Source organism: Thermobia domestica, chromosome 4 (assembly GCF_964235325.1).
Source record: "Thermobia domestica chromosome 4, izTheDome1.hap1.1, whole genome shotgun sequence".
Taxonomy (NCBI): domain Eukaryota; kingdom Metazoa; phylum Arthropoda; class Insecta; order Zygentoma; family Lepismatidae; genus Thermobia; species Thermobia domestica.
In genome coordinates, this window is record NC_137457.1 from 258882009 (window position 1) to 258895002 (window position 12994).

Consider the following 12994-nt stretch of genomic DNA (forward strand, 5'->3'; position numbering starts at 1 on the left):
CTACTATTGTTATTTGGAAACTATACGTTACAAATAATTCTAACATATTATTAAGAATATAAAATTATGACTTGTTAAACGTTCTAAGTTTGTCACTAGAGCTGTTGTCTCTATTGTACAATGTCTTTGACCACAGTGCCTCCAACGCACCAGGTGTGTTATCTAAGTATCAGACGCCAATTTTCCTTAACCACACACTAGGAAAATTCCAAATAAACCACTCTTAGCTAAAGGTTTCACTCTTTTCTTTAATCTCACACATGAGCAGATTACTACTACAAACGAGCATACAACATTTTGCTTTATTTGTTTTGATGACATATTTGACAAGCTAAGGATCATTTACACACTAAATTCCTGAACAAATTGAGGAAAGCAAATATTTATCATTGATACTCTAACACCACGTGCTATCAGTACGCATTCATTGCTTAATAATTACAGTACAATACTTCGACATGCAGTATTCATTTCTCAATATCTCGATCGGGCCGGCCAGGCTTTTAAAGGCTTTACACACGACCAGACCCAGTAAAATATTGTATAATATATAATAAATCGTTTTCAAACATAGTCATGGTGTACAATACTCAGTGATTTTCCTTATGACTCTTAACTAAATTTCTGCTTGTATCTATGAACTAGGAGTGCGTAAGTGACTATAAGGGCGGCTGTTTGAAGGCGATGGGTTTCGGGTTAGAATTCCTAAGCCGGGCATCCTTACTGGCGCCTTTCTGAGGGTTTTTTCTTCAGTTCCATCAGAAAAGTGACTAAACGGTACTTTTAGTATATACGCTCTGGCTGACTTTCTTCAAAATTTTCTGTCGCTCATTGTTATGTTTCAGTGTAACATGACCTTTCGGCTGTATGTGCAATTTTGTCAAAGCAAATACTATTACAATTTATTTTATTTATTTATTTAACATTCACCAGATTCAGCTCAGACGCCATTTTATACTGGATATCTAATATAAACAATAACAACGGAAACAATTTGGGAAGGTATCGACCATGATCTGTTTAGTAGATATCATTCCAACATTTGCCTGGCAGGACTGAGGAAAACCCTGGGAAACCCCAGTTAGGATGGTCGGCAGCGGGAATCGAACCCACGACATCCCGAATGCGAAACCAACGCTCTTCAACTTGAGCTACTTCGCTCGGCATTTTAGTAAATCCTACTGGGAACATCAAAAGCGTGCTACTCATGAGCCTACTTAGCCCTCAAATTATTGTTAATGTTGTTACTTACTTAACGCCTTTTCTGAGTTGATCTTCAGACACAGAAACTTTCAGTTGGTAGACGTTCGGTGCCAAGAAGGTACAGAAATGGCCATTCTCATTGGTTTCTACCGTTACCTCTTCGTCTTGGTTGGTAGTGGTGGTAATGGAAATTGAGCGAGGTCCTTTACTAATTCCACTTGGCAGTTGTTCTTGTACAACACGGCCGCAAACTTTAAAACTGGACGCCACGATGTCGGGAAGCTGCGGAGTGTTTGGAGTTACTTTCACTGACACTTTATCGAATTTAGTATCATCTGAAATAGAACACAGGTAATTAGTTTATCACATTAGTAATGTAAGACTGTAACTTAAAACAGTGATTGACCTTCAGGCGAATAATGACGAACATCATTTGAAATATTAAGAACTTTTGATTTCTGTGATTTAGTGAATATTAGCTGAAAGGATCATTCTTCGTGCTAGGAGAATAGGTTTGAGAATAGAAAGTATTTCAAATCTCTTACCCACCCTTTATGGTTACGCATTTCAATGAAAATTTAATGATGGAAATCTGTAATACCATCTCATGCTAACTGGAGCTGAACTTGGCTTTAGATGGCATCGGGAGTGTCACTCACTACTTATCTCAGCTATACTGAAAACTATGAATTGGACACGAATATTGTCGTTTTCATTCATTTTTACATGTCATCCACTTTCCAACTTGCCCTCATTCCCCCTCCCACAATGCTGACGGAGGTGAATTTGGATTAAAACAGCATCTGCAGTGTCACTATTCACTTTAGTGACCCCGAAAACTATGGATTCGACACTAATATCGGTGTTTTGGATTATTTTTATATGCCACCCCCTTTGGGGTATTAGAGATGCCTTTGTTTGTAGATTGTAAGTCATATACGTACAAAGTTTGGAATTGCTCTAAGAGTTCCAAAGTTATGCTGGAACATACATACATTAATTTATATATATAATACAGATATAAAATACCTGCTTGTCCTCCTTAAAACAAAAAAACTTCAAAAGGGCTGAAACACATGTCTATTTATTTTCAGGGTGGAAAAAAATCATGATTTTTTTAATAAAAATCATTTTTGTTGATTTTTTTGATTTAAATCGATTTTTTTGATTTAAATCAAATCTTTCTCCTCGTATAATACAAGTCGCGAACTGGAGAAAAAACATTAGGAATTAATATTAAATGAAAGTATTTTGGTTTAATTTCGAATTAATCCTCAATCGTTAAGCTATTTCAATCCGAAACAATATTTCTTAAGCATTAAGGAAAAAACGTACAGCAACGTTTATCAACATGACACTTTTCTTTTCACGAATGTTCCTGATATTTGGCAGGAGTATATTTTTAAAAAATCGAAACTAGCCAGCGGCACGAAGTACATGTAAAGTACATAAATTTCGCCCAAAATTAACTAATTAACTCTATGGCCTATGGAACCCGGAGGTTCAATGCCGCGTTCACGGAAACTCTCCACTGACTTCTATCCTTAGCCAACTGGATCCAGTTTCTATTTTGTATTCCTATTTCTGCGAGATTCATCTTAATATTGTCATCCCATCTGCGCCTAGATCTTCCTAATGGTCGTTTTCCGATTGGTCTTCCAGTTAAGAATGTGAAAGTGTTCCTATTTTCTTCCATCCTGGCTACATGACCTGCTCACCTGAGACATGATGACCCTAGCAATGTTTGGTAAACCGTATAAATTATGTAGTTCCTCGTTATGAAGTTTCCCCCATTCCCGCTCCTCTTGGGTCTGAATATTCGTCTCAGGATCTTGTTCTCAAATACTTTCAGTCTACGTTCTTCCCTCATAGTAAGCGACCATGTTTCGCAACCATATAGAAGCAGGGTGTCTACCAGTCAGGGAAAGTCAGGGAATTTGCAGGGTCAGGGAATTTCATTGTGTGTCAGGTAAAAATCTTTTCCAGGCTGTGACGGGTGAAGGGATGCCACTAAAATAGTCATAAATTACAGGTAAATGAATGGGTTCGTTTGTACGTTCGTAGAATATTGTATAAGCACATAAACAATGGTGAAAACTTACAGTTCACTTTAAATATACGTTGGGGGCGCGGTGGCTCACTGGTAGAGCGTTCACTTCCGGTGCTTGGGTACCCTGGTTCAATTCCAGCTCGCGCCGTGTGACTTTGTGGTGTACAAACACCGTGGTCGTGGGTTTTCTCGGGGTTCTCCCATTTCCTTCCACTTTCTTCATTTCATTCATCACTCACCCATCACCGTCTCCTTTAGCCTAACCGGCATAACCGTGGGACGTAAAACTGAAAGATTTCACTTTCATGATTTAAATATAAGTTACTTTTCATGAGTTACTAAGAAAAAAGAATGACAGAGTCAGGGAAAATTATAATTTTGTCAGGGAAAGTCAGGGAATTTGATTATGCTTGCTTGCTAGACACCCTGAGAACAACAGGCATATATATTTTAATCTTCAAATTCCTGGACAGAATTCGTGGCAAGAGATTTTGAACTGAATAATAACACGAATTCCCTGCTTTTAGTCGACATTTAATTTCTTCGTAAATATCGTTTTCGTCTGTTGATATTGATCCTAGATATTTGAAAGAATCCACTTTATCAAAAGTATTATTGGATATTTTAACGCATCCAAAATCTGCCCTATCCCGAGGAACTTCTATGGTTTGTATTTAGTACATAAATTTCGCCTAAAGTTTTATTATTATTATTATTGGAAAGGGGATCGGGCCCCTCTAAATACGCCCCTATTATCTGGAAACAAACAAACAGACGTGGACATAAAAAAATTTTTGGCTTAAATGTCGATGGTGATTTCTCCGTTGGAATAATTAACGATTTAAAAACCCTATGTTACGAAGAGAAGAAAGCAGGATTTTCCCGTTACCCGTTCAAAACAGGATTTTCCCTAATCATCCTCTACAAGATACTCGTTTTCATACTGTGCTGTACATACATTTGAGTCTTATTGTATTATGATTATTATCTTCCATAATCGAAATAACAGAACAGAAACGGGATTTTACTTATTTTCACTTTAAATTAATTTATTTCAGAATTTGATTTAAATCAACGATTTTTATTTAAAAAAATCAAGTGATTTAAATCTTGATTAAAATCGTGATTTAAATCAATCCACCCTGTTTATTTTTAATGAGGAGTACATACAGAATTTTGTGTTCCCAGCTTCACGGGTTCGTGAAATATTACAATTTTTCACATAAATATGACACCCGTTAAGATATGCATTTTGATCAAAGTAACACGATAAAAGCCCAGGAGAAGTAGGTGATAACTATATCCAAACAAAAAAAAAAAAAAAAAAAAAAAAAAAAAAAAAAAAAAAAAAAAAAATCATATCAATCGTTTTCTCGTGATTCGATTACCAACATCACTTTCATTTTTAAAGATCAGTACGATGTTACCTCCAACGATAGAACATTGGGGACTTTGACTGCGATCGTTCTAATGTACCTCTGAGGTTTACTTAGTCTCTTAAAAATAGGTATCTGAAGAAGTAGAGAAAGTCAAATCGATCTCCATAAATGTTCAAGTCAAGAAAAGGCTCTTGAGCTTTCATTGTCTGTTCCAATATATATATATATAGGCCTGCGAACCGGAGTTTCTCACTGTGAAATCCTACCCTAATCCAGTGGTTCATAAAGCCCTCTGCATCTACCATACTGAATTTACGCAAGTAAAGGTCAACAGGATTGTGTACTGAAACGTCCCTGTACACCAAAAAAGTTAAAACTGTCCTTTTCTTACCCTTTACGAGTGGAAATTCCTAAAATTTGTCAATATTTTTATTTTGTGCATCAAACACTAGCCATATACGAAAAATCATAGCAGTTAAGATCAATGGTTGAGGGAATTACATTCCTCTTTTCTCTTGAATCTGCCAGGTTAAAATTGTTTCTCGGGATGGAATTTCCAATATTCATACAGAGGATGTACTATACATATTATGTGTCCTTATGTGTAACAGTTTACGAAAGATTATCGATATCTGTCCTATCATTTCGGGATGGTATTATGAATTCTACATTATATATCAAAAACCTTATTTACAAAATTTCGTGACGTTATATTCACCGGTTCATGAAAGATTCTACCTCTCCTCCTGAGTCCTTCATATTTTATCCTTTATTCATTAGGCGTAGAATTTCTAAATGAAAGCAGCGTGAAGGTAATATTTGTATTTGTGTATAAACAGATCCCCAATATACAGAATTTAGGGCTTTGGTGCCCAACGGGTTAGAAAACGCCTTTCCTTCTCTTCCGCTACATTCGTCTTATCGAATTCGTCGTCCATTCATTCAGGATAAAATTTCTAACATTAGTGCAAGGAAATGATATATTCAGACTGTGAAAAAGCCCCGAGGATGTTAAATTTTATTTCAAGCATACATTTTCTTAAATACAAATTATAAGGCACACTAATGTGAGGAAGTTTTACTTCCAGATCACCTTGTACATATTGTTCTCAAAATACACGTAGCATTAAAATCTTGGGATTAAATAGACTAAACAGACATAAATATACTTCTCATGAAAAGCTTATTCAATCATGGTGTATACAGAGAATTGATTTGGAATTCGAAATTACCTTTACAGCAGTTTCAATTTTATGCTAACACCTGTGGCCTATCCTTGACACACAAACTGAGGACACAAGGCCATGAGATGAATACAAAAATCACTGAAAGTCAGCTAATTGGTTGTCTATTTATTTAATTTATTAGTAACAAGGAAACATTTTTTTTTTTTTTTTTCAAAATAGTCAGCCGATTGAAAACATACACCTGGAGACGACCTGAGGTGCCTTCATTTTAGATTAGCGTCTTCTCAGGGTCTTTTCTAGGAAAGATGTAGTTTTGCCTTTGGAGAGTAACCTGCATAAGAAAAGTTGAATGTCGACAAGAAGTCTTTTGGAATTGTAGCATCTACAGAAGACCTTATCCTCCGATTGTGCCGGAGGTTTCACACAGAAAGGAAGAGAAGAAGAACACATCTTTAAAATAAGAACTCGTCAGTGCTCCTTTTGCTCAGGACATTTAGGTTGATGTCAGATTTCACCAGTTGATTTTTGACAGACTTGCACATAGCTAGTCAACGACTAATGGTGACGAAACTACGAGACAACGAGAGAGCAGGACAGCTCAGCAGTATGGCCAAGGTAATATTCTGCAGCACTTGAAAGAATCTCTCTTTCCAACCCACAATTTGTCACTCTCTCACACAGAATTTTGCATGCAACTTTCATTATATGCTTACCGAGATTTCTGCTGTTTTCAGCCCCAAAACCCCAAGAGTAAACTGTCGCGATTTCATTACTCTCTTCTGAGTCAATCCCAAAAGTTCAAACTATTTAGTATGAGCTGCAGATTCTGCATTCTCCTATCCTAGATAGCTCTATGTTACCTCTAGCTCTTACCATACTCTTTATGATGGAGATTGCTGATATTTTGAATTTTAGGCATACTCTTCATGGTTTTCGCTTCACTTCGTCTTTTTCTTTTCTAAGCTTTTCCAATGATCCTTCACGGTATGAAGAATCTCTTCCTTCAGTCTTTACTTTCAGGAATCTAAATTAAACCTCGTTCTTCCTTTTTCCACTAATTTTCTTTTCTCTTTAGCCCAGGGTTAGTAGTGGAGAATCGCCGATATCGCGAATCAGTTTCATGTTACCGATTTTCTTTCTCTCTTCTTTCTAAGCACGATTTTAAGCCAATGCTATTTTTCTTTTCCCTCATTTTTTAATTGCTTTTATGTGCATATTAGGCATTAGCATTTTTTCAAAGTTGATATTTGTATTATATGCAATCTATATGCTCACAACGTGTTTCGTTTAGTTATATATTTCGTTATTTAGCTGATGAAGTTGGTATACCGGTGAATGATATTTAATCTTAGTGATACTGTCTGTTTTGAATTTGCTGCATGTTCTCCAAAATCTGCAAAAGTTGTGTGTTAATTTTTGTCTAACCTTTGAAAACAGCTACACTTTTCCGATTCTTCTGATATTTTATCTGCTTCGTCGCCTAGTACATTGGATATGGCATCTAGTGGATTTCGCACAGGAAATGATGCACCTTTTAGCGTACTCAATGCATTATTACGCCTGAACCATTTTATGCTTGTCTAGGGGAAGACATTGATAGATTCCTTCGAAGATATGAAGCTGGTGCTCACATAAATTGATAGATCGGTGCAGGACGGAAATTAATCTTAGTATCTAGCTTTCTCATAAGTGGTTCAGAAAAATATTTTTTGGCGACCAAACGGACTCCAAATTTGCGCAATGGACATATGAAAAGTTTAAAGATCAGATCCGGAATGCTTTCAAGGATAACATTGTTCCACAATTAATTGAATCATAGTCTAGGCACTACTTTTTATTCTTGTATGTACCAAATATCATCAATACGTTAACTGTTGTGCCCTTTATGCCCAATCGTTCAGAAAAAAAAAAAAAATGTATTCTTCCTTTTGTTACTGCCACACTGCAATCACTCCTACCCTTCGAGAGTTAAATTTCCAAAATCCGTACAACAAACGAGCAATTTCTATTCTGTATATCATAAAGCCCCATATATAAAAATTTCGTGCTTTTATGTTTTATTATTCCGTTTTCCTTGCCTGTTCCAATAAATTATGGTTTTCTTCCTCTACCCCTTCAGAGCTAAACTTCGAAAACTTCGTGTAAGTGAATTTGATCTTCGCTTATTGTAGATCGAAAACTCATCCGAAGACATATTTACTTAGCCAATGTTTCAAAAAAGAAACCTTCCTTCCCTGAGTTCATCACATCGAAGCGAATGATATATTCATATTCTTTTACGCAAGAAATCCAATACGCCACATTTCGTACCCTTATGTTAAAAAGCTATAAGTCAAGTAGACGAAATTTTTCACTTATTCTTTTCTTGAACCTCTTCAATATACTTGAATTTCAGTATCTGACAATTCTCTACTAACAAATTGATCAGCTTATGGTCTATATTAGTATTAAAAGCCGATGATTTAGATTTACTACATACCTGCTATAACATTCAAAACATACGTCCCAGCCTGCATGTTTTCTAACTGGTAACTTCCATCTTCCTTTGTTTCATATTGAAATTTTCCATTGACAAACACTTTACCTCCTGCAACACCAGAGCCCCCAGGCCTTGTAACAACTCGACCACTAACACTAAAGCCTTTCACCTGAAATGAACATTACACTATTACACACATGTAAACGTTCTAACATCAGGACAATGTTAGAAATCTTCATGTAATGTAAAAAAATTAAGACTCAATGTATTTATGACACATAACAGTAGCTGACATATCAGTTCTTTGTAAGGGAAGAATACATTTAGAGAAAATATTTGAAAGGTATACTTGAAAATCTTCCTCCCCCCCCCCCAACACTTTCCTCTTAGAATGCGTATTTGAGTTGAAATTAAGTGATAAAAACTGCGATCGTCTCAAATGCTAAGTATGTTCAAAAATGATTTTCACACGATGCAGTTGTTATTTTATTGTAAAAAAAAAAAAAAAAAAAAAAAAAAAAAAAAAAAAAAAAAAAAGTGAATACTTTCTTCTCCTTTGGGATACGCACTTCAATGAAAGTGTAAGAATAAAAACTCCAGTCCATCTAAATGCTGACTACTTTCAAAAATTGATTTTAAACAATGTAACCATTTCATCTTTTTTTCTGTTTTTCTTTCATCAATTTTCGAAAATGCTTGAAATTTTAATAAAGAGTTTATATACACCAGGTTTCGTCTGTCTAACAGGACGGGATCGTGAGAGAATCCACATAAATTCTAAAACTCCTTCCCCTCCATTCTTAGGATACACATTTTAATGAAACCGACAAACAAAAATCAGGTCAAAGCAAGTACTAACTATTCCAATAACAGACACGGTGTTGACCTGTGTAGCGGACGTACACGCAAACATACATTCAGTTTTATATACAGGGTGTTAACGAACTCTACCGACAAACTTTAAGGGTGATCCATCACAGCAAAATAAGAAAAAAGTTCGCATGGACTTGTGGGAAAAAGTGTAAACTTTCAGAGTGTATGGTCGTCCAAAAGCCTAGGAAAAATACATTGCAACACGAGTTATTTCGAACGCAAGAAACCGTGAAGTGATGGTCTATATGAAGTAAAGGAAGTCACAAATACGTCATCCAAAAATGCTTATTTCAGTGCAATAAGTGCACATGGAACCTATTCCCCTATTCTCTTCACATAATTCTCACACATGTTCCCAACAGAATTCTCAGATATGCTTTGACTTAAAGATAGGTTCAATGTAGGCAAAAAGTAAGCCTTAACAACAGTGATCACGGAACTCGTCGGCGGGAAGCTTGAAGTGTTAGGGACCGCCAGTTCTACAGTTTCTCGTGTTCAGAAGAACGTATGCTTCGACTAATTTTTTTCACGATATAGTTTACGGTTTTCTCACGTATAAGCGTGGAAAGATAAACGCGTTCTTCCGAACACGAGAAACCGTGGAAGTGGCGGTTCCGAACATTTCCAACTTCCTGCCGACGCATTTAATCATCATTGCTGTCAAGGCTTACTTATTGCCTACCTTAAAACCGTCTTTATATCCAAGTATATCGCGAATTCTATTGACTGCATGTCTGAATATTATGTCCCATGGGAAATCCTTACGCACTCACTGCACCGGGCTGAAAAATGCATTTTTGTATAGCGTATGTGTGACGTCGTTTACACTGATATACAATGCTACTCCACGAAAACATGTGTTGCAATGTATTTTTTTTTTCATTATTTTGGCCGGTCCTAGCTCTAAAATTATGCATTCCCCCCCCCACAGATCCATATGAACTTTTTTCTTATTTTGATATAAGGAACCATCTCCTACAGTTTATTGGAATAAAAAATGAAATGAAATCTTTAAGTTTTACGTCCCATGGTTATGCCGGTTAGGCTAAAGGAGACGGTGATGATGAAAGATGAGTGAAATGGTGGAATGAAGGAAGTGGGAGGAAACGGGAGAACCCCGAGGAAACCCACGAGCACGGTGTTTGTCCACCACAAAGTCCACACGGCACGAGCTGGGATCGAAACAGGGACCCCAAGCACCGGAGGTGAACGCTCTACCACTGAGCCACCGTGCCCACACTTTATTGGAATAGTTCATTAATACTCTGCATATATAAAATCGAGATGGGCGTAAGAATGAAGAAAATAACTTGGTAGAACAAACAACTGAAAAAGATGTAATGGAGAAAGATGGAGAGAAGAGCAATATGGAACTTGAGAGGATATTATTTAAGAAGAAATTTAAGAGGAACGTGAGGTGGAAAGAAAAAGAAGTAGGGGTAATAGATATTAAAAAGAAGAATCCTTATGTTGAGAGGAAGAGGTTGTTGAGGAGCGTTATATACAGAAAATCTTCAACTTGCGGTGAAAGTGATCTACCAGTAATACCAGAAGTTATGAACATGACTTACCTGAAATTTTGTTGTTAACACCACACTGTCTTGTAAGACTGTAAAATCTAGTTCCGCCGGTTTCACGTCAAATTTTATGTTCTCCCCTTTATAGAAGGGAACCACTTTGTACTTTCCGGGAGTAACAACAGGGAAGGTAAACATTCCTGCATCATCTGACAGAACGTGGCATACCATCTTCCACGAAGAATATGAGCTCTCGAATCCTGAGATTGGACTGGTATCACAAGACTGAGCAACATCTTTACTTTCAGATTCTGCGAATAAAACGAATGTTACTCCTCGGATGGGTTCCGCGTCGCTTGTAACGTAACCAGTTACATCGTAACCAGCCACTACCAGACCACTTATGATGTTAGCATTGTCGTGGACCACGTTGACTGAGGCACTGGAATGTACTAGGCGCCATTTTGGATGAGAAATGTCTACACTATACTTTCCAGGTCGTATTGGAGTGAAGAGGAAATGTCCACCCTTTTCTGTTTTCTTCTCACGTAAAACTTCACCCTTCTCATTCTTCAGAGTAACACTTACTCCAGCTGGCCCTTCAGAACTTCCCTGACTTAAGACCTGAAATATGAAGAAATACATACTAACGGAACGTTTGAAACATACTTTTAATATTATATTTAAATTTTAGCACCACAACATGTGATCAGCTCACTGCGAAAAATTATATAAGCTTATTTAATAATAATCCTGAAGATGAGAAATCCATACTTTTATTCGAAATATCGATTATTTGAGGAATTTTGGTCGCCATAGGAATATTTTACAGTAATTTTGATATAATGAAGAAATATTATTTAACACAGATCGTAGCGTTCTGTTTTTCTTTACAATTTTTAAACATTGTGTTTATGACGTTTGTATCTGTTTCTATTTGTTTATGGTTTTCTCTTTTGTTTCAGCATGTTTATAATCGTTTAACTAGAGTGTCTTTACAACTGCGTAAGTCTACCGCTTTGTATGCTATGCTTTCGGAAGGAATTTCCGTAAAGGAAGAGAGTAAGTTCAAGACTGTTCACTGTTCTTCGTTGCGCGGCAAGAAGTCGATGAAAGAATCGAGTTGTTTCTGCATCACACAAGAAGACTAATTTTATATCCTGTGTATTCGAATACTTACAGTGAAGTATTCCATTGTGCATGTTATTTTTCAAAGTTATTAGTTCAAGCTTCTATCAGGTTGTAAAGAAAGTTATTGCGGTTTTTCTTACTTCCATTTTCAGTGATGTATTTTCAACTCAAGTGTCGTTATAATATTGCGCCTATATATATAAGTTTAAAGCGCATTTTTCGCTCTATCTATTCGTTGTATTAGTTTTGTTTTGAAATACTTTTTTTTTTCACTTTTTTTGGACTTTAAAGATAGCATGGACAAGAGACGAATTCGCACGATTTTCTTGTTCCAGTTCAAGTTAGGCCGAAAAGCTGACAAGACAGCTCGTGATATCAACGATGCGTTTGGCCCAGGAACCACTGACGAACGTACGGCACAATGGTGGTTCAAGAAATTTCGCAGCAGTGACGAGAGCCTGGAAGATGACAAGCACAGTGGTCGGCCATCCGTTGTTGACAACGACCAACTGAGAGCCTTAGTCGAAGCCAATCCACGCACAACTGTTCGAAAGCTTACTAAAGACGTGGGTGTAACACCTGTGACAATTTCCAATCACCTGCAAGAGATTAGGAAGTCAAAAAATACGATAAATGGGTGACGCACGAATTGACCGAAAATCATCGAAACTGTCGTTTTGAGGTGTCGTTTTCTCTTCTTCTGCGGAAAAAGAACGACCCGTTTCTCGACAGGATTGTGACGTGTGATGAGAAGTGGATCCTTTACAACAATCGGCGACGTTCGGCGCAGTGATTGGACGTCGGTGAAACTCCTCATCAGTTCCCGAAGCCAAAACTCTACCCACAAAAGATCATGGTGACTGTTTGGTGGTCTGCAGCCGGTCTCATCCATCACAGCTCCCTGAATCCGGGCTAAAAGATTACGACGGAGAAGCACTGCCAACAAATCGACGAAATGGAAATGACCAGAAGCTTCGACGTATGTGCCCGGCATTGGTCAACAGAAAGGTACCAATCATGTTCCACGACAACGCTCGTCCGCATGTTGCACCACAGACGCGGCAAAAGTTGAACGCATTGGGCTAAGAAACTGCCTCATCCACCATACTTGCCGGACTTCTCGCCAACCGACTACCATTTTTCAGGCATCTCGACAACTTCGTCGCGTCCAGAAC

At 37.2% G+C, this 12994-nt stretch overlaps 1 protein-coding gene across 1 annotated transcript in view; it reads right to left on the bottom strand.

The window, feature by feature from the left end:
• LOC145684018 (BOS complex subunit NOMO2) overlaps window positions 1-12994 on the bottom strand; it is a 50940-nt gene that overhangs the window by 18379 nt on the left and 19567 nt on the right. The window contains exons 4-6 of the mRNA XM_081755829.1: window positions 10743-11312; window positions 8299-8467; window positions 1253-1538 (exon numbers count right to left, since the gene is read on the bottom strand). Coding sequence (XP_081611955.1) covers window positions 1253-1538; window positions 8299-8467; window positions 10743-11312 — 1025 coding nt within the window. The remainder of the gene's footprint in view (window positions 1-1252; window positions 1539-8298; window positions 8468-10742; window positions 11313-12994) is intronic.